The sequence below is a fragment of the Dendrobates tinctorius genome, unplaced genomic scaffold, assembly GCF_039654945.1.
Source record: "Dendrobates tinctorius isolate UK_male_01 unplaced genomic scaffold, ASM3965494v1 ptg000319l, whole genome shotgun sequence".
NCBI classification, from domain to species: Eukaryota; Metazoa; Chordata; class Amphibia; order Anura; family Dendrobatidae; genus Dendrobates; species Dendrobates tinctorius.
Genome location: NW_027361986.1, coordinates 3417523 through 3439504, shown reverse-complemented (window position 1 = coordinate 3439504; position 21982 = coordinate 3417523). Strand labels below are relative to the sequence as shown.

Genomic DNA, 21982 nt, shown 5'->3' with positions numbered 1-21982 from the left:
TTCCAGCTCTCATTGTGCTCGTATGACATTGAAATCCAATTTTTTGAAAATGTTCACCTGTATCCATTTCTTTTGAAAAATCATTGTGACATATAGAAGTATGTATAGTATTTCTGCTCCACCTGGAGGGGAGTAAACACACAGACTGTGGTTATGTCTCTTACTCCCGTTTGTGCTTTTCATACATTGCATTGGTTGAGGTCATTCCCATTTCAGTTCCATCTAGCCATGATTCAACCATGGTGTTAGAACCAGCTCTGGAAGCTACTAGATGTTTGTCTGCATTACAAGTCACTGTCACAGTTATGTGTCTGGTTTGTAATGAAAGCCATCTACCACAGCGCATACGTATCGGTTTACAGAGGTCTTTGCGCAATAGTTACATGAAATAATGGTAAGTAGGGCACAAACCTTTTGGTATAGTCCTGGAGAATGCCATGGCTTGGCATTGCGATGCGATATTAGCACAATTATAGTCTAGAAGGGAACGAGTTAAAGTGGAATTTTCGCTGTGACTTCAGCAGTGCCTTAATTTTCTTCCACGTTACGAGTTTGTTTCTTCCTGCCCACCAACCCCCTTCCCTTGTTTCTACATCTGGATCAGTTTTACTTAAAAGGGATTCTATAAATAGGTTTTCTGCACAAAAAGCATGATCCTGCTCACGGCTTCGCTCACAATCCTTATTTCCTCATTGCCAGGTTTTATGGTGCGTTCCTTCTTGTGAGATGGTCAGCTCTCTGAGATAGCTAATTAGGCAACGAGCAGGTTCCTTCAAGTAATGTTGTGGCATATAATAGGACAATCATGGAATCAGATATGTGCTTTCATATTCTCAGTGTTCATATGTAGTCTTGGTCTTGGAAGCACCTGTGCCCTAGATACAGTGGAGGCCACCACTTTGTAGGCCTAACCAATATTCATGAACCTTTAGGGCATGTAGCCACCAATCGGGTCTCGCATAACATTCTCCAGATTCATTTTTGTTGCTGATGCAATATCCTGAGAATAGCATATAACAGAACACATTGCTAATGTCCGGTTGCGTTAGTGATACCACTACTGTATAGCACACCAACTATCCATTCATTTTCCTGACACTAGTGTTTTTTTCTGATTTGTCTTTTACTGGAAGTTTCTGTTCTCTCGGGAAACCCTTTGAGGGCCTCCAAAACGATTTTTTTCATGTGTATCATTGTAGAAATTTGAAGAATGTGACAATTTTACATGTGGTGAGGCACACATTAGGTTGAAAACAAGGACCAAGCCTTGACTCCAAAGCTAGAAAAAAGTTTTTATTCGAATTCCTAATCATGATAAAATATATAAAGGAATATAATGCATTAGAATTGTAGAAAATTGCCCAAAATAATATTATAGATTCATAATTCATGTATTGCTTTCCCTTACTAAATTATCTTGTTAATGATGATCTTCAGATGTAAAGTACTCTTTACAGAGGTTTTCCGCTACCGGACAACCCCCGCTTAATCAAAATAGTGCTTGCTCGCCTCCTGCAGTGGTGACGCTCAAGTGATGTCAAAGTCACTGTTCACGGCATTGGCGTAATATTGTTGTGTTATGTACCGGCTGTGGCCAATGAGTGGTCACTCTTTTTATCCACCTGAATATTGATGAGCTGCAGCTGAGGAGCATCCATTCATTGCAGCTGATGGACATCTGCTCTTACGGAATATTGATGAGCTGCAGATGCGAGTGTCCAGTCACTGCACCTGATGGACATCCACTCTTACGGACTATTGATGAGCTTCAGCTGACGAGTGTTCAGTCATTGCAGCTGATGGACATCCGCTCATATGGAATATTGATGCGCTTCAGCTGATGAATGTCCACTCACTGCAGCTGATGGACATTTGCCCTTACGGAATATTGCTGAGCTTCAGCTGACGAGCGTCCACTCATTGCTGCAGATAGACATCTGCTCTTACAGAATATGTATGAGCTGCAGCTGATAAGCGGTCGCCTATTGGTTGCAGCCTGCACTTGACATAACAATGGCACATAACTTCCAGAAACAGTGGCACTGACATAGCTGTAATGGCATCTCTGCAAGAGGTGTATGTATACTGTATTAATTGTAATTTGGGACCTAAATTGATTAAGCTGGGATTGTCCGGTCGTGGGGAACCCCATTAAATTATTTGGATCAAACCAGAGAAGTGGGTGCACTAATTAGCAATGCTGTTCACAGATCCGTTTACAGTTATAGACCTTCCCAGACAAGCTCTCTTGATGTCTGAGGCATGGGTTTTGGAATGTTCCCCACCACTCTTGGTCCCTGTCGTTCTGTATAAGTATCAATGCAATTTTTCATTGGCTCGCCCCATTTCTTACCCTCTTTCCACAACAGTCTCTAGTGTTCTTGTTAAGGGATACTGTATTTAAGATGGTCATAGACAGTAGATGGGCCTATCTAGATAATTTTGGTTGGATTTACCATAGATAGATCACCATAGATAACGCTTCCTTTACATCAGACTAAAATGATCTGGCACTATTTATATATTTACTATGGGAAACTATGTTCTAGTACCCTTAAAGGCCATTCTCTGTTAATAGAGAGAAGCCCTTCAATGAAGAGCAAGCACATTTCTTTCTCTTTGGAGGGCCCAACAGATCTGTTCATTACACAGTCAATTGATTTAAATGGGCATCAAGTTTTACTTTGTTTCCCCTCTACTGGTGCTGTAGAACAACTGAACAGTTTCTACCAGCGGTAGGACATCCAGTAATGAAGTTATATTTGGGGGATTCTTCTGACAAAATGGGGAGATTACCTATCAGCCTGAATCTTATTTACACATGGGGATCCTAGAAATATGGTGAATGTATGGTAGACTTGGTAAATATGGGAAACCTGACATGTGGTGTTTGACAAACCATGTTTTATGCAAAGCAGTTTATAGCTGTTCAGGAATTTTAGGACTGTACCTCCTGGCACTTTATGCTGCTATTAGTAGCTCCACTCTGAAAAATTGAATTCCCAGGATCTAGGCAAAGGAACTATTTTACTGTTAAGGAATTTTGTGACTACCATTTTCTTTTGGAATCAATTGTTTTTATTTTTTATTTTTTTTTTGCTTGTACAATTGAAATTTTCTTTTAATGTACAAAATAATCTGAGATTATGTAAATTTGTTTATTCCAGTAATGTGGTATTCCTGTTCTGGTGCTGAATTCTGCCTATCTTACTCTTTACAGGACGGTGGTGATGCCAATTGCTCACGAGTTTTCACCAGATGTGGTCTTAGTTTCTGCTGGATTTGATGCAGCCGAAGGTCATCCAGCTCCTCTTGGAGGATATAAAGTAACAGCTAAGTGTAAGCTTAAATTGTAGTGTTGAGTTTGTTTTTATAGATGTATATTGATTTTCAGGACTTTGTATATGGGATGAAAGTTTATTCTTTTTTTATGCACTTATTCTCAGGTTTTGGCCACATGACACGTCAACTGATGAGCCTGGCTGAAGGACGTGTAGTGCTTGCCCTCGAAGGTGGTCATGATCTAACCTCTATATGTGATGCCTCTGAAGCCTGCGTGTCTGCTTTGCTAGGAAATGAGGTAAATTCGGCTCAAGAAGAAGAAAAAAAAATAAATATACTGTATATTATCACTGCCACAAAAAGAAAAAGCAAATGTTGACAAATCCAGTATTGATACACTTCTTTACTCCTCTGTCCAACAAAGCAATTCAATTGCTGCATGAGGGAACGGTAACATAACACATGGACTGATATTGAACTGATTTGAGTAGCGGGTAAATTAATGGCAATGTGTCGGACCACATATAGAGTCAATGTTGAGGTATATTGAAGCACTCTTATTACGTCAGATGACTTCTGTTAATGTACCGGAGATTGAATAGGTCCCGGCGATGTGAGTTGGGGACTATAGGCGAAAAAGGTCTGTTTTTCATGTCCTTTGTAAACCCCGGTGTGGAGGTTAGTCATTCCTATGGAACCTAACCTGAGAGTCTCCTTCCTTCTCCATTGTCTCATATATTAATTTCTATTTTAGCTGAAAAAAATTTGATATTTCTACAATCTTTTATTTACTTGTATTTACAGTGGCATGTAAAAGTTTTGGCACCCCTTGTCAAAATTACTGTTATTGTGAACAGTTAAGCAAGTTGAAGATGAAATGATCTCTAAAAGGCCTAAAGTTAAAGATTAAATGAAAAAGGGGAAAAAGCAGCTCACCCTTTAATGTAGCACAGTCTGCACGGAAGCTCGTAATCCATGCCACTGCCAGGCGTTAGTTAACAGAGAAAGGAAGGATTGATCCAGCTTCTAGTCCACAATTCCAAGGTATATTTAAAATAACGAAGTCTTTATCTCCAAAGTTAAAATATAATCATAGCAAAAAAAATCTTTCTTTCTTGGTTGTACATACATTTTTCTGCTTGTTCAACCAAGAAAGAAAAAGATTTTTTGCTATGATTATATTTTAACTTTGGAGATAAAGACTTCATTATTTTAAATATACCTTGGAATTGTGTACTAGACGCTGGATCAATGCTTCCTTTCTCTAAAGTTAAAGATGACACATACCCCTTGTACATTTTAAAAATTACAAAAAGGAAGATGGATCAATGTAAAAGTTTGGACACTGACCAAGGTTGTAGACCTTAATTAGCCTGTTAGGGTAATGACTTGTTCACTATCATCGTAGGAAAGGCCAGGTGATGCATATTTCCCAGCTTTATAAAACTCCAGCCTCCTCTAACATTGTGCCAAAAAACAGCATCCATGGGTTCTTCTAGGGAGCTTCCTAGCACTCTGAAAATGGAAATGTTGGAGGCCCACAAAGCAGGAGAAGGCTATAAAAAGATAGCAAAGTGTTTTCCAGTTCCCCTTTTTTCAGTTCCAAATATAATTAAGAAATGGCAGTTAACAGGAACAGTGGAGGTCAAGATAAGGTCTGGAAGACCAAGCAAAATTTCAGTGAGAGCTGCTTTGTAGGATTGTTAGAGGTAAATCAGAACCCCCCCGCTTGACTGCAAAAGACGTTCATAAAGATTTAGCTTTAGCAGACTCTGAAGTTGTGTTACACTGTTCTACTGTTCAGAGGCACCTGCACAAATATGGCCTTCATGGAAGAGTCATTGGAAGAGAACTTCTCTTGCGTTCTCATCATAAAATTGAGCATCAAAAGTATGCAAAAGATCATCTAAATGAACCTGATGCATTTTGGAAATGCGTCATGTGAACTGGTGAGGTTAACATATAACATTTTGACCACAATGATCAAAGGTATGTGTAGAGAGAAAAGGGCACAGAATTTCAGGAAAAGAGCATCTCACCAACCATTTAGCATCGGAGTGAATCAATCATAATTTGGGGTTATGTTGCAGCCAATGACACGGGGAACATTTCACGGGTAGAGAGAAGAATAGATTTAATGAAATTTCTGCAAATTCTTTGTGTAAGCATAACACCATCTGTAAAAAAGTTGAAATTGAAAAGAGGATGGCTTCTACAAGTGGATAATGATCCTAAACACACGTTAAAATCCATAAAAAATTACCCCCAAAGGCGCATTCTAAAGGTTTTACATTGGCCCTCACAGTCCTCTGATCTGAACTTGAAAATCTGTGGCTAGACCTCAAAGTAGCAGTCCATCCAAGACAATCCAGGAATCTCACAGAACTGGAAAAATTTTCCAAGGAAAAATGGATAAAAATCCCTAAAACAAGAATTGAAAGTCTCTGGTCTGGCTACAAAAAGCGTTTATAAGCGGTTATACTTAACCATAGACAATTCCTAGCAGCTATGAATATTGCCACAAGAAACAAAGATTCTATCTAAAATAAACAATATATTTTATTAATGCATAGGATAATTCACAAACACTTTTTGTGATTTCATAGGGGCGGCTATATTGGAAGTCACTTCATAATGTAGGCAGCAAGCACTTATAATATTAGCAGGTCTCTTCCATGTATGTATGCTACACCAACTACACTGCTCACAAAGCCCATTGGAATTTCTCTATAAGCTAGTACGGTTTCATTGCAGGCCTTCATCCAGGGACCTGAGGCAACTCTCCTATTTTTTTTTTTTTTTTTTATCTTATTTGTTAGCTAGAATCTCTCCTTGTTTCTTGCAGCAATACTCATAGCTGCTAGGAATTGTCTATGGTTATATTTCATTTGAAGTGTCTAGCATTTCTGATGTTGCATTTGGGACATATATGATTAAGCTGAGATACTTGCAAAAGGGGGAGCGGGAGCTACTAGGTGCTAACCATTCCTACAAAAAATGGAAGTATACGCCCTATATTAATTAATCATCTATCTTTATTAAAAACATATAGTTAAAAATCTGACAATGGAGATACAAAGTGCAAAAAATAGGACTACTGATCAAAAGTCAAGCTCTTATTTACCTTAGTTTCAGTATAATAATGAAAATAATTTGGAAAATGTTCACAAAAAATTTTTTTCTCGTTCGCCTTATTGGGGGACACAGAGACCTTGGGTGTATGCTGCTGCCACTAGGAGGCTGACACTATGCACAAAAAAAGATAGCTCCTCCTCCGCAGTGTACACCCCACCGACCGGCAGAGAATTCCTCAGTTTAGCTTAGTGTCAGTAGGAGGTGGACACGGGTCTTTTATTAGACCCATATCTACCTCGTCGTGCGTCGTTCCTTTTCAGGTTCTACGGAGGGATACAGAGTGAAAAGTCACATCTGTACTCCCACATGGAGTCTGCAAGTACAGCGTGTACTGCCACCCCGTATCCTTGCAGTTCTCCGCGGCAGGACCAGCCAGACGGACGCCGACACCAAGACGTGCCAGCGACTCCAGGGGTCCTTGTCGCCAGTCTCCCTCCCACTCGCCTACCAGAGCCTGTCGGTTGGATGAGACGCAAGACTTCTTCAGACAGGTAACGGATTGTGGATGGGTGAGTATTAGGCCCCGGCTTCATATTTATTTACCTGGCTGCCCATTCCCGACGGTCACCTCTTCAATGGTCACAGGGGTAGGCGCTGCAGTCGCTCGCAGTCGCCACAAGGCTATAGGCAGCTCAATGTTGCTGGGCATCCCCCCCTTCCCTCCCCCCTTTCTCGGTACAGGGAGCACAGGGTTTTTTCCCATTGGGAGCGACTTGCGACTGCGGCGTCCCACTTTTTCGGACCTCCGCGCCGATCCCCTTTTGACAGGCGGCCGCCGCAACTAATTTAGGCCCCGGCTTCAGTTCGGGCCTACCGCTGCGTCGCGGCCACGCCCCCCGCCCCTTTCTTCTAAGCGGGCTTCTCTCCCTCTCTTCCCAGGCCCTCCCACCGCCTGTCCTTCACCTGCCCAGCCTGTTATTGGCTAGAGGGCGGTGAATCGTTAACCCTGCGTGGTGCTCCGCCCTCCCTCCTCTCCTAAGGCGCGCTTTTTCTCAGGACGGCGCCATTTTCCCAGCCTGTTAGCCGGGCACCAGCTCCTCACTGGACAGCATCTTCTCCAGCTGTTTTTTTTCAGGAGGTCTGTCGGCCGGATTTCGCTCTGACCTGCATCCACTGACAGGTCGCAGAGCATCGCTTCTGGGGACACCGGACCGTGAGTAGCTCTGCACTGCAGACTGACCCTTCTCTGCCCTCTGTCCCCCAACCTTCCGGCATTACCTCAGCTTTTCACTATGTCTAAGTCTGATCGTACCCGCTCTACCGCCCCCCCCCCCTGCACTTTAATCAAGTACTTTGCATGTTCTTCGTGCAATCGCAAACTTCCCTCAGGCCAGTCCACTCCCCTCTGCCTGGATTGTAGCAATCCAATTCAGCCTGACGCCGTCCAGGAGCCATCTGCGGCCCCAGGTGAGAGTGAGCCCCCCATGCCTGGCTGGGCCTCCTCGCTATCTCAATCAGTGGCAGACCTCACCAGGGTGTCTCAGTCCCTGGTGGCCGTTCTTGATAAGTTGCCCCTGGACTCTTCAGCAGGGCCAAGCAGGTCCCAAATTGTTCCATCTGAATCAGCCAGCGGTAGTCACAAAAGACCCAGGCAAGATTCCCAGCCGGAATCCTCTCCTAGTCCCATCTCACCGCATAGCCCTTCTCACCAGTCTCCCTCTCGGCCTTCTCTCCCGAGTCAGGGGAAGCGCTTTCGGACAGGTCATCTGAGGGGATTTTAGAGCTGGATTCAGACCAGGATGCAAGCATGAAGGTCACAGTGCAGGACCTCATTGCTGCGATCCATCATACCTTCGATATTGCTGACTCCCCTGCGAAATCCTCAGATCAGGAGGTTTCGTTCAGACGGGCAGAAACTCCCTCCAGGGTTTTTCCTTTCCATTCCCAGTTTGAAAAAATTTTTACCAAGGAAAGAGAGGATCCGACCAGACGCTTTCAAAGAGGAAAACGTCTCGGCATACTCTACCCATTTGCTAAGGAGCTCACGGACAACTGGTCGGCCTCTCCCTCGGTCGATCCGCCCGTGTCCAGGCTATCCAATAACACGGTTCTCCCGCTTTCAGGCGTGGCGTCCCTAAAGGATTCTAATGACAGGATTATAGAATCCCTGGCGAAGTCTGCCTTTGAAGCGGCTTCAGCGGCGGTGTGTCCAATCTTTGCTTCATCCTGGACAGCAAAGACCATAGCCACGTGGGCAGACGACCTTCGGCAGGGCATCTTAGATAAGGCGCAACCGGAGCATTTGACCAATCTCGCCAATCAGATCTCCCATGCTGGGGACTATCTTCTCTCCGCTTCCTTGGATGCTGCATCCTGTGCAGTTCAGGCGTCAAGCAACGTTATTGCAATTCGACGTACACTTTGGCTAAAGGCATGGCAAGCGGACTTGTCTTCTAAAAAGTCCCTCACTAACCTGCCTTTTCAGGGGGTGTGCCTCTTTGGGTCCCAATTGGACCAGATTATTAAGGACGCCACCGGAGGCACGAGTTCACTCCTCCCTCAGTCCAAGCCTCGCAGACCCCCACTAAGGCGTCAGTTTCGACCCTTTCGGACTTTCCGCCGTTTCAATACGGCGGACAACTCCTCCAGCCAACAGAGACCGCAGGCTCGCCAGGAGAGAAGGAAAGTTTCCTTCAGACCCACTCCTTCCTGGCGACCCCACTCCTCCCAGGGCAGACCGTCCAGATCTAGATCTGGACGGTCTACTTCAGCATGACTATCATCGGGCGTGCGAAGGGCCTTTCCAATTGGGAGGTCGACTTCTTTCCTTCAGGGACGTTTGGCTGGCCGCCGTGGAGGACGCCTGGGTCAGGGAGGTTTTATCCTCAGGATACAAGATAGAGTTCGTCTCTCTCCCACGGGATCGTTTCTTCGAATCCCGGCCTCCAAAGGATCCAGCCTTGATCCCGGGGTTCTCTACAGCTATCGCCGCTCTCCTCAGTTCCGGTGTGATTGTGCCCGTTCCCGAATCGGAGCGCTTCACGGGGTTCTACTCGAACCTGTTTGTAGTGCCGAAAAAAGACGGCGCAGTTCGACCCATCTTGGATCTCAAGCTGCTCAACAAGAGGGTCCGCCTTCGCCACTTCCGCATGGAGTCGCTTCGCTCGGTCATCGCCTCCATGGAGGAGCAGGAATTCATGTGCTCAATAGACATCCAAGATGCCTATTTACATGTTCCAATTTTCTCCGGACATCAGAAGTTCCTGCGCTTTGCGATTCGACAGCACCATTACCAGTTTGTCGCACTGCCCTTCGGTCTTGCCACCGCTCCCAGAGTCTTCACGAAGATCATGGCTGCGTTGATGGCTTTGTTGAGAGTCAGAGGCTTCGTTCTTTTCCCGTACCTAGACGATATTCTGATCAAGGCTCCCTCATTCCAACAGGCTCACCAAAGTTTGTCAATCGTCCTGGACACACTTTCCAATTTCGGGTGGATCGTCAACAGGAAAAAGTCCTGTCTGGTTCCTACCCAACGCCTGGTCTTTCTAGGTCTTCTGTTCGACACTCGTCGGTCAAGGGTCTTTCTCCCACAAGAAAAGATTCTCTCTCTGCAGCAGGAAGTACGATCGCTGCAGACCTCGCGATTCCCATCCCTCCGTACAGCCATGAGGGTCCTGGGAAAGATGGTCACGGCGATAGAGGCAGTTCCCTTTGCCCAATTTCACGCCAGGCCTCTCCAGCAGGCCATTCTGTCGAAGTGGAACAGGTCGCCTCGGTCCCTGGATCGCCCTGTCCATCTTTCTTACCGGATCAAGCGGTCTCTCAACTGGTGGTTGTCGTCACCTCTCATTCTATCGGGTCGATCCTTCCTTCCCATTCACTGGCAGATAGTAACCACAGATGCCAGTCTCCTCGGTTGGGGTGCTGTGTTCCACAACCACACTGTTCAGGGTCGATGGTCGGATCGGGAATCAGCGCTACCGATCAACGTTCTGGAGATTCGAGTGATCCATCTTGCTCTGGTCCACTGGGAAAGGCTCCTCAAGGGACTGCCTGTACGGATTCAGACAGACAACGCCACAGCGGTGGCATATGTCAACCGCCAAGGGGGAACACGGAGTGTTTCAGCCCTGGCGGAGGTGTCCAAGATTCTTCGTTGGGCGGAGATTTCCGTCCCGACAATTTCCGCGGTTCACATTCCCGGCGTAGACAACTGGGCCACCGATTTTCTCAGCCGCGAGGGTCTCGCGGCGGGAGAATGGTCCCTACATCCGGAAGTGTTTCATCTGCTCTGCCTTCGGTGGGGAACCCCGGATGTAGACCTCATGGCGTCTCGCCTCAACAGGAAAGTCCCACAATTCGTGTCCAGGTCTCGGGACCCTCTGGCAGTGGGCGCCGACGCCCTGGCCGTTCCTTGGTCCCAGTTCGAACTTCCCTACCTGTTCCCTCCTCTGCCTCTTCTTCCCAAGCTGTTGAAGAAGATCAAGGCAGAAGGACTTCCGGTCATTCTCATCGCCCCGAATTGGCCCAGAAGGTCTTGGTTCGCGGACATTGTCAACCTTCTCGCGGACGCCCCCTGGAAGCTTCCAGACAGAACAGATCTGCTGTCTCAGGGTCCGATTTGCCACCCCAATTCTCGGCCGCTCAATTTAACGGCGTGGCTGTTGAGACCGAGGTTCTGAAACGAGCAGGATTTTCCGACCACGTAATTCAGACCATGATCCGATCCAGAAAGCCATCATCTTCCAAGATTTACTACCGTACTTGGAAGGCCTATTTCACTTGGTGTGAGACCAATGACGTCGCGCCCATGTCCTTTTCGCTCCCTTCAGTCCTAGCGTTTCTTCAGGCAGGATTGGATGCGGGGCTTGCCCTCAGTTCCCTGAAGGGTCAAGTTTCGGCGCTGTCCATTCTGTTTCAGAAAACGTTGGCTTCCCGTCCTCAGGTTAGGACCTTTCTTCAGGGCGTGGCTCACACGGTCCCGCCGTACCGGGCGCCCGTGGATCCATGGGATCTTAATCTGGTTCTTGAGGTTCTGCAAGGTCCGCCCTTTGAACCCCTCTGGGATATTTCCCTTTCTCTCCTTTCTTGGAAGGTAGCCTTTCTGGTGGCCATCACCTCCGTCCGGCGCGTGTCGGAATTGGCAGCTCTTTCGTGCCGCTCTCCCTTTCTGGTTCTCCACCAGGATAAGGTAGTTCTGCGGCCTCCGCCCTCATTCCTTCCGAAGGTGGTGTCCTCGTTTCACCTCAACGAGGATATCGTGCTCCCGTCCTTTTGTCCGAATCCAACTCATCCCCGAGAGCGGACCTTGAACAAGCTGGACCTGGTTAGGGCGGTAAGAGTCTATCTGTCTAGGACGACTTCCTTGCGAAAGACAGAGTCTCTTTTCATTATCCCTGATGGAGCGCGGAAAGGTCACCCGGCGTCAAAAGCCACCATTGCTCGCTGGATCAGATCGGCTATCCTGGAAGCCTACCGTGTTAAACGTCGCGGATCCCCTCAGGGTATCAGGGCCCACTCTACTCGAGCAGTGGGTGCCTCCTGGGCGGTGCGTCACAGAGCTTCCGCACTGCAGCTTTGCAAAGCTGCAACATGGTCATCGGTTCACACGTTTGTGAAATTCTACAGAGTCCACACCTACGCTTCGGCGGACGCCAGCCTAGGTAGACGGATTCTGCAGGCCGCGGTGGTGAGTCCGCTGGCCTGATAGAAGTTTGTTTCCCACCCCAGGGACTGCTTTGGGACGTCCCAAGGTCTCTGTGTCCCCCAATAAGGCGAACGAGAAAACAGGATTTTTGGGTGGCTTACCGTAAAATCTGTTTCTCGGAGCCTTCATTGGGGGACACGGCACCCTCCCATGTTTTACAGCTCCTGTTCTTACTTTGGTTGAATGGTTACAGTTGAGTTGTTTATGTTGTCAACCTATTCTGTTACTTCTCCTACTGCTTTCTCACTAACTGAGGAATTCTCTGCCGGTCGGTGGGGTGTACACTGCGGAGGAGGAGCTATCTTTTTTTGTGCATAGTGTCAGCCTCCTAGTGGCAGCAGCATACACCCAAGGTCTCTGTGTCCCCCAATGAAGGCTCCGAGAAACAGATTTTACGGTAAGCAACCCAAAAATCCTGTTTTTCCCTTAAAAATATATAAATATATGTGACTAAAAAAAGTCTACAATCAACAATAATTTTTCCAAAAAACTGAAAATACAAATAGGTGTCTGCACAATGAGCAGAGAAAAATTCAAAAAAGAATCCAAACAGATATCAAACACAAAGTCTTTCCTAGCTGCAATGTAAATTAGTAACCATTTTATAGAAAAAATCCTTAATAAGCTGTTAAGCTTTATAACAGGGGTGGGGAACCTCAGGCCCCAGGGCCATTTACGGCCCTCGATGACCTTTTATCCGGCCCCCGGGCAGATTCTCAAGGACCGCATTCTTGAGCAGGGAGCTGTATTTTGATTGCCATCAGCTCAATAATTTCTTCTTGCTCTGTTAGCGCACACACACGCAGTGTTCACTACTGAACACTAAAGGGCATGCAGTGAAAGAGTACATCCTGACACCAGTGCCAGAGTGAGGCTGTACTTTGTGGGCAGAGTTGTACGCCCCAGAAGGATGGTATAAATATCCAAATGGCCCTTGGCAGAAAAAAGATTCCCCACCCCTGCTTTATAAAGTGCAATAGTGCATAGCAGCATGGAAAGACTTTTTACACAATTATTGCAAATGCCATATATTTAGTCCATCAGTGGATTACAAAAATACGTAGTATCCAAACAGTGCAGCAAAGTTCAATGAGTTAGATATCAATGTACATAGTAGTAAACACGCCTGCAAAGTGCAAATAGTGCATAGCAGCTTGAGTGGGTTAATGGAGATTTAGCTAACTGAACCTAACATTGTGGAGAGACTCACATCAAATGTATAATACCTGACCTGTGGGTAGTCCTGATGCCCCGACGCGCGTTTCGCGTTTAGCTTCTTCTGTGGGGGAAAATATATTTATTAATATACGTATTTTTGTAATCCACTGATGGTCTAAATAAATGGCATTTGCAATAATTGTGTAAAAAGTCTTTCCATGCTGCTATGCACTATTGCACTTTATAAAGCTTAACAGCTGGTCCATACAATCAGGGCAACTGTTACCACCCACCTTTCGTGTCTACCTCTTTCCACATAGACTGTAAGCTTGCGAGCAGGGCCCTCATTCCTCTTGGTATCTGTTATAATCTTTGTGATTATTGTTATGCTGTAATGTCTATTGTCTGTACAAATCCCCTCCGAAATGTAAAGTGCTGCGGAATATGTCGGCGCTATAGAAATAATATAATATAATTTTAAGGATTTTTTCTATAAAATGGTTACTAATTTACATTGCAGCTAAGAAAGACTTTGTGTTTGATATCTGTTTGGATTCTTTTTTGAATTTTTCTCTGCTCATTGTGCAGACACCTATTTGTATTTTCAGTTTTTTGGAAAAATTATTGTTGATTGTAGACTTTTTTTTGTCACATATATTTATATATTTTTATTTTTAAGGGGAAAAAAATTTTTTGAACATTTTCCAAATTATTGTCATTATACTGAAAATAAGGTAAATAAGAGCTTGACTTGTGATTGTGATCAGTAGTCCTATTTTTTGCACTTTGTATCTCCATTGTCCGATTTTTAACTATATGTATTTAATAAAGATGGTTTATGATTAATATAGGGCGTATACTTCCATTTTTTTGTAGGAATTGTTTATGTACGGGAAGTGCCATTATTAGGCCTCTGTATTCTTTTTGGTTATATAGGTGCTAACCATGCAGTATTTGATCCCTCTGGCAAACCAGACTTAAAACTTGGTGGAAAAACCCTTGTTGGCAAGCACAGCAGTCAGACATTTTTTGTAGTTGATGAGGTTTGCACACTTGTCAGGAGGAATTTTGGTCCACTCCTCTTTGCAGATCATCTCTAAATCATTAAGATTTTGAAGCTGTCACTTAACAACACGGAGCTTCAACTCCCTCCATAAGTTTTCTATGGGATTAAGGTCTGTGCTTCTTTTTGAGCCACTCCTTTGTTGCCTCGTCTATATGTTTTTGGTCATTGTCTTGCTGGAAGACCCAGCCACGACCCATTTTTAATGTCCTGGCGGAGGGAAAGAGGTTGTCACTCAGGATTTTATGGTACATGGCTCCATCCATTGATTCAGTGAAGTAGTCTTGTGTCCTTAGCAGAGAAACACCACCAAAACATAATGATTCCACCTACATGCTTGATAGTGGGGATGGTGTTCTTTGGGTCATAGGCAGCATTTCTCTTCCTCCAAACATGGCGAGTTGAGTTAATGCCAAAGCTCAATTTTTGTCTCATCTGACCACAGCACCTTCTCCCAAACACTCAATCATCCAGGTGTTCATTGGCAAACTTCAGATGGGCCTGCACATGTGCCTTCTTGAGAAGGGGGACCTTGCCAGCACTGCAGGATTTTAAACCTTTATGGCTTAATGTGCTACCAATGGTTTACTTGTGACTGTGGTCCCAGCTGCCTTGAGATCGTTAAGAAGTTCCCCCTATGTAGTTTTAGACTGATCTCTCACCTTCCTCATGATCAAAGATACCCCACAAGATGAGATTTTGCATGGTGCCCCAGATAGATGTCAATTGACAGTCATTTAGTATTTCTTCCATTTCCTTACTATTGCACCAACAGTTGTCTCCTTCTCACCCAACATCTTACTTATGGCTTTGTAGCCCATTCCAGCTTTGGGCAGGTCTATGATCTTGTCCCTGACATCCTTATAAAGCTCTTTGGTCTTGCCCATGTTGTAGAGGTTGGAGTCTGACTGATTAAATGAGTCTATGGACTTTATATCTTTTATAAAGGTGACTATGTAAAGCAGCTGTCTTTAATGCAGGTAACGAGTTGATTAGGAGCATCTAACTGGTTTGTAGGAGCCAGAACTGGTTGGTAGGGGATCAAATACTTATTTCTCACTGCAAAATGCAAATGAATATAATTTATTCAGTGTGATTTTTTTGGGATTTTATTTTTGATATTCTCTCTCTCAATGTTAAAATTAACCTACCCTTAAAATTATAGACTGTTCAGGTCTTTGTCAGTGGGCAAACTTACCAAATAAGCAAGGGACCAAATACATATTTTCCCCAACCGTATATTTATTTTTTTTACCTAAAATGCAAAAGAAATGTGCCATCTTTAACTTTAGCCCTTTTAGAGATCATTTCATCTTCAACTTGCTCAAGTGTTCACAATAACAGTCATTTTTTTTTCTAGAGGTGCCTTTTACATGCCACTGTACCAGTCTACAAACAATATATCTCTTCATATACTAACTAAAACAAACAAAAAAACAAATATAAGATGGCCATATATTTCAGAGAATGTAGGATGTTTAGGAAAAACTAGAAATATAAAGGTTCCACTACATATCACAATATTTTAGGAAGTGCACCATAGGCCATCACATGGTACCAATGGTCTTGTTGTTGGGGGTATCTGGCCTCTTTGATGGACCATGGCTAGAAGTTGTTGTTGGATTTTTATATTCAGTAGTTTACAGAAGTCCTATTGATCTCAATTTGCATTACTATACTGCTATTATAATATGTTTTGTGATTTAAAGTTAATCTTAAACTATAAAGTTGGGTTTTCCCCAAATACATGTAAAATAGTCTCATTTAGCGTAGATGCTTATTGCGATGTGCTATTTCCTATTTCCAGTTGGATCCACTCCCTGAAAAAATTTTAAGGCAACGGCCAAATCAGAATGCTATTCAGTCACTAGAAACTGTCATTCAAGTCCAGAGTGAGTCTTGTTTTTTTTCTTATTGCTGGAATAGGGGTGGGAGATTGGAATGGGGTGGGGGGTTGGGAAAGGGAGCACCTCGACAGTGAAAGCATCCTGCCACGCAGTGCTCAGCACTATATTGCGTGGCAAGCACTTGCAGCTGCAAAAGGACTTTCCTACACACAAATCTGGAAGACATAACTTCAAAGCGCTTGTCACAAGGCTCTCTGAATGATAAATCAGTCACAAATGTTGCTGAGATCTCATTTCAATTAATACCAGAATTTAATGAGAAATCAGCAGCTATAGAATGGTCTCTAAAATATGTCTTGGGTAGCCAACTTGGCTTGGACTGCTGAAACCTTTCAACAGAATCCTATAAGTACTCAAACCGCACCCCCCTCCCATATAGTGATCTTTCTCGGAGACAAGGATGGTCTGGATGTCATGGTTTTCGTTTACATACTGTAGATATTTAGACCAGCGCTTTGTGAAACAAATTGAAGTCACTTTTGCTTTGTATGCAAATAGCTCTAAAGTCTCCAAAAATGATCTCATTATGCACAGCACTTTGTTTTATGTCTTAAAGTTGAACATCTGCATCCTATTGAATGTATGCAAGGGACCCCATACACTGTAGATAACTGTTGGACGAACAATGGTTTGTCCAATCGCTTTTCCCAACTCCACTGTACAGGAGCGCTAGCTTTGCCCTAGAAGATCCAAGCTAGAGGTCCACTTTTAGACCCCTCTGGTGTTGACTTATCTTGCCAAGAACAAAAAAAGGATGAACAGTCCAAGATCAGGCATGCAAGATCCTTGTCTCCCCCAACATCATCTGTGGGGCAGAGTCGAAAGACCCCCATACACATTAGACTGTCGTTGCTTTGGCCAATGTTAGTCTAATTTGTATGGTGACCTTAACACAGATATTCTCTAATGCTTAAAAAAAAAAATTATATTACAAAAATGGACCATGTGTATGAAAGTATAGATCTGATGTACAGGTTGCCCCTCATTCATACTAGTCTGCATTCTAAATCATACCACCTTTCAAGCAAAAATGGATGCATCAGTACTTCTAGTGGGTGGTATAGGGCCTATATACTGTGGTATACTATAGGCATAAGAGCTGAATCTGTGCCATCAGCAGTGATTGTAGGCTGTAATGCAATGTCATCACACCCCTACACTAAGATCAGCGTTCCTTCTCATCCTGGCCATTGAAATACTTTAAATTCTATATTCAATAGCAACCAGAGTACCTATGAAATTTGACAGATGAAAGAAGCCCATTGGCTTTTCATTACATAATTACAGCATGCTAACAAGGTCTTATGGCAGCCATGGCCCTGATGAACACGGCCAAGGTCTGCATATGAATTATAAAAGTACCCCAATGGGTATCAAAATTAATAAATGTAATACAAATATAATTAAATCATCAAAAAGATAAATCATTGCCAGAATTGATGGCTCTTGTAATGTGGCAATACAGTAGAGAAAAAAGATACACAAAAATGGAACCACCAAGGGCAACATCTGCAAGAAGTTTGTATGTTCTTCCCGTGTTTGCGTGGGTTTTCTCCGGGTTCTCCGGTTTCCTCCCACATTCCAAAGACATACTGATAGGGAATTTAGATTGTGAGCCCCATTGGGGACACTGATGATAATGTGTGCAAACTGTAAAGCGCTGTGGAATATGTTAGCGCTATATAAAGATTATTATTATTATTATTATTATTATGGAAGAATAACAGGTTTATGTACCCAAAATGGTGCCAATAAAATCTACAAGTTTTCACCCAAAAAACAAGCCCTCATATATTTTCAGATGTTCTAATAATAATAAGAAGAAGAAAGTGGGTGCAACTGGTAAATCTCCCATCATGTGCATGGTGCACAATATGCTCCTCTTGGTGAGCAAGTCACCATATGATCTCTGTGATATATTTAGCTGGCATAGATTGCATAAACCTTTTTTGCAACATGATCGTGGGCTGAGCCAACATTTCCTGTTTCACGTATATTGTCGATGCCTTAATTTTTTGTGTCCACTGCTATACAGTAGTTGCAACTGGAGACATGACCGATCACAGTGGTACATTGAGACCTCCAAAATAGGAGTAACAGGGTTATGGCCATACATGGTTTGGGGTTTCCCACCAAATTGAAGGTAATGTTAGAATTCAGGTAGAAGATGTGAGTTCATCCAAATGTCGGAATTAGAACATTTAGAAAGAAACACAAAACATAAATATTCAAAAATAAGTCTTCATCATGGGATGTTTGGGGCACATGATACACTACTAAAAGGAATAAATGAGTCAGTTAAACAATTACGGCGTTTCTGTCTCTAATTATCGTAACCGAGCCCTTGACATCCGGTTCTCACTAGTTGTGTTTATTCGCTTCCACACACAAACATGCTGCTTATATCATGTTAACAAAATGTCAGCCCCATTACCAAATATCCGTGTTCTCTCTTACTTGCGTAGGACACTAGTCAAAAAGTCTAGTACCGTTCAGTAAGACATTTTCTTCTTACAGGTAAATACTGGAATTCTGTTAAGCGATATGTATCTAAGGTGGGATACTCTCTCGTCGAAGCTCAAAAACACGATCGGGATGAAGTGGACACTGTGACTGCTCTGGCTTCCTTGTCTGTGGGCAGGACTTCTCTAGTAGCTGCTGGGAGCAAGTATGTTTCCTTCTATTTCAAAGCAATCGTTCATAATAGGTTGTTACAAATTCTAGTGTTGACCCTCTCTAGGTTCATACTGAAATGTTTTTGTGATCTAGCATGCTGTGATTTTTTTTTTTTTTTTCTGATACCGAATCAGCACTAGAAAAAAATTGTAGATCTGCACTGCCCCATAGTATAACCTTGGGCCGAGTCCTAAAACATTGATTAACACTCGGCCATGTTATAAGCTTATGTGAGTGAGCCCTAAAACTGATACATAAAGCACCAGTTAAAGGGAGTCTATCACCAGGTTTTTTTCCACCTAATCTAAGAGCAGCATGGTATAGAGACCCTGATTTCAGCGATGTGTCACTTGCTGGGCTGCTAAGTGTAGTTTTTATTAAACCACTGTTTTATCAGCAGGAGATTATCATTAGAAGACTAGTAAACCTGCTGCCATGTAGTCAAGCATATTCATGATCTCTGTGTTACAACATCTGCATCACTGATTGTGAGCTTTCTGTGCCAATCAGTGGTGTGGGTGGGGTAACTCAGAGCTTGAAGAGAACTGGTAGATCGGGAATCAGGGTATCTGCCTCTACATTATACTTCTCTCAGATTACATAACAAACTTCCCTTTAAAGGGAACCTGTCACCCCCCCCCCCCAGGCGTTTTTAAGTAATAGAGCCACCTTGTGCAGCACTAATGCTGCGTTCTGTCAAGGTGGCTTATGATGTATACACACTGCGGGGCTGGGAATCTCAGACATGCGCAGTAGTTATCTGGGGCTCTCATGCCCAAGATTCCCAGCCCCGCAGTGTGAATAAATCATAAGCGACTGCGGGGCGGGATCTGTGGCTGCGCGATATGAAGGCCAGGATGTGATCTGAGAGCATGGACACGTCGGGCAGCGCTAACTGCGCATGCCCAAGAAGATATGGTACAGCGCAGGCGCCGCATTTCAAAAGAAAACTGAGGAGGTGGCGCCAAATACAAAATGACTGATGGATGCGAGGCGTCTGTCAGACGGGGAAAGACCTGTCCCCCTGTCAAATTTCAGGTATTTTTGAACAATTTTATAAACTATTATTTCTGTGATGGAACGGAAGCTAAGTAACAGAGCCACCTTGACAGAATGCAGCATTAGTGCTGCACAAGGTGGCTCTTTTACTTAACGCCTGAGGGGGGGTGACAGGTTCTCTTTAATAATCCCCCTTGTGTGTCTGAGATTCCATTTCTATATAAAATAATATTGTATCTCACTTTTTAACTTTACAACAGTGAGCCGCAAGAAGAGCCTATGGAAGAAGATGGATCTATGAGTCTATGACCCAAAGAACATGGTGTCTCTCATTTTGGTGGATTGATTTAGGCTGCTGCTCTAGCGTCGTACAGTGGTGCAGTTTGTTCTATTTGTCTTAACACAGTTTGCAAAATCTGTGAGTTCATTTCTGAAGCTGCATCATCTTGAGACAGTTCTACACGTGAAATCAATATGGGCTTTTGCCTAAAATAAACTTTCAGTCGCTGCCTGGACAAATAAGTTGTATACAGATATATAATGTCTTGTTATGACTAGGGCTATATGCACAAAGAAGACACCACTAAGCTCGACCAAAGATATCACTCAGGTGAGATGAAAGGAGTGACCGATGGGGAATACCACCAGTGACACGTCCCATATTGCCCAAGGAGCTTAGGAACTCTACAGTACCCAAGGGAATGGACACAAAACATCTTCATGTTTTGAGGAATTGTGGTTTGGGGTTTTTGAAATTTGCATCCAACTAGTTGATCTATGACGCTCAGGACTGGTTGAACTGGTGAGCTGGAAGTGTGACAGTACTAGTAAAATGCCAAATTTGCCAACTTTGTGAAAATGTATCAAGAACTGCAGTAAAAGACGTGAAAAGACCACTCCTCCATGGTGGACGGCTGTGTATAGGAGGAGACCCTTCATGTAGACAATTCACTGGAGATTCACGAGTTTTAACACAAAAAAAAAAGAAATAAAATGGAACTTCTAAGTGCCTGGCACAGCTGGAAATAAGATGCCTCTTTTTGTTTTCAAGAATTTCCTGATGACCACTAATCCCTACTTGGATAAATGGATTCCGTGTTGTTCATTTGCACTATGGAGACCCGCTCCCCACACTCCACAAGCAGGATCGGAACATTCGAAGATATATCAGCTTCTAATGGGTTGTGATGAAATACAATTGGGGAAGGACATTCTTGCTGTAAAAATGCGCTTGAGACGATATGATCAAACACTGCAACATCGACGTTTTCTACATTCCCACGTGACCATGGCACGGGGTATATGCAGAAAATTACAAGAAGTTGTGAGACATTTTGTGTGCTGGTCCTTTGTTCCTGTGTGTCTACGAATATATATATATATATATATATATATATATATATATATATATATATATATATATATATTCAGCAATTGCTAAAATTTGCGCTGTCCTAATAGATGCACTTTTTTCAGGCCCTTGTATATTGTTTTGTATCTGAAGAAGGTTAATGCCTGATGGAGTGAAACCACTTAACGACTCTTTTAAGGTCCACGAAGGTTTAATTCCAGCTCACTTGAAAATAAAAACCATTACGTGTCATATATTTAATTTTGCAAACCGTGTAGATTATTGTTGCAAAGCTCTGACAACTGGGGCAAGTGTTCCGACCCTACCCGAAATGAATCGTGTCTTATTTGCCTCACGCTAATTTTGCACTGCTCGCATGTGTAAAAAAAAAAAAAAGAGTAATGGTATAGGGTCAGCTAAGACACGAGTCCTGTTAACAATCAGTGGGATTAAGGGGTAAGCAGCGGGATTTACACCAATTCTGTGCTGTGATGTTTCTCTTTTATTCGCTGCCAGATATATGTTTCTTTTTGCGAGCTGCACTCTCAATACTTGTCAATCTCGTCGGCCTTAAAAGATCTTTGAAGTGATTTTGGTGAAAAAGAAAAATAATAATCTGCACCTCTCGGCGGCCACACTTTATACCCCTGTCAGGTGTGATGAGTAGCAAAGGCGTAAGCGGCTGCATTGTAAATCAAAGCAAACGGCTGGCTAAATCCTCCGCTCACTGGGCCCTCCAAATCAAAAACAAGTGTTTTTTTTTT

The 21982-nt window shown here is 43.6% G+C and overlaps 1 protein-coding gene across 1 annotated transcript in view; it reads left to right on the top strand.

Moving 5' to 3' along the window:
• The window catches only part of HDAC7 (histone deacetylase 7), a 51319-nt gene extending 29845 nt beyond the window's left edge, over positions 1-21474 (top strand). Inside the window, exons 7-11 of the mRNA XM_073561438.1 lie at positions 3221-3339; positions 3447-3580; positions 16093-16177; positions 18710-18860; positions 20128-21474. Of these exons, the coding sequence (XP_073417539.1) occupies positions 3221-3339; positions 3447-3580; positions 16093-16177; positions 18710-18860; positions 20128-20176 (538 nt within the window). The 3' untranslated portion in view covers positions 20177-21474. The remainder of the gene's footprint in view (positions 1-3220; positions 3340-3446; positions 3581-16092; positions 16178-18709; positions 18861-20127) is intronic.
• The last annotated feature ends 508 nt before the right edge of the window (positions 21475-21982 follow it).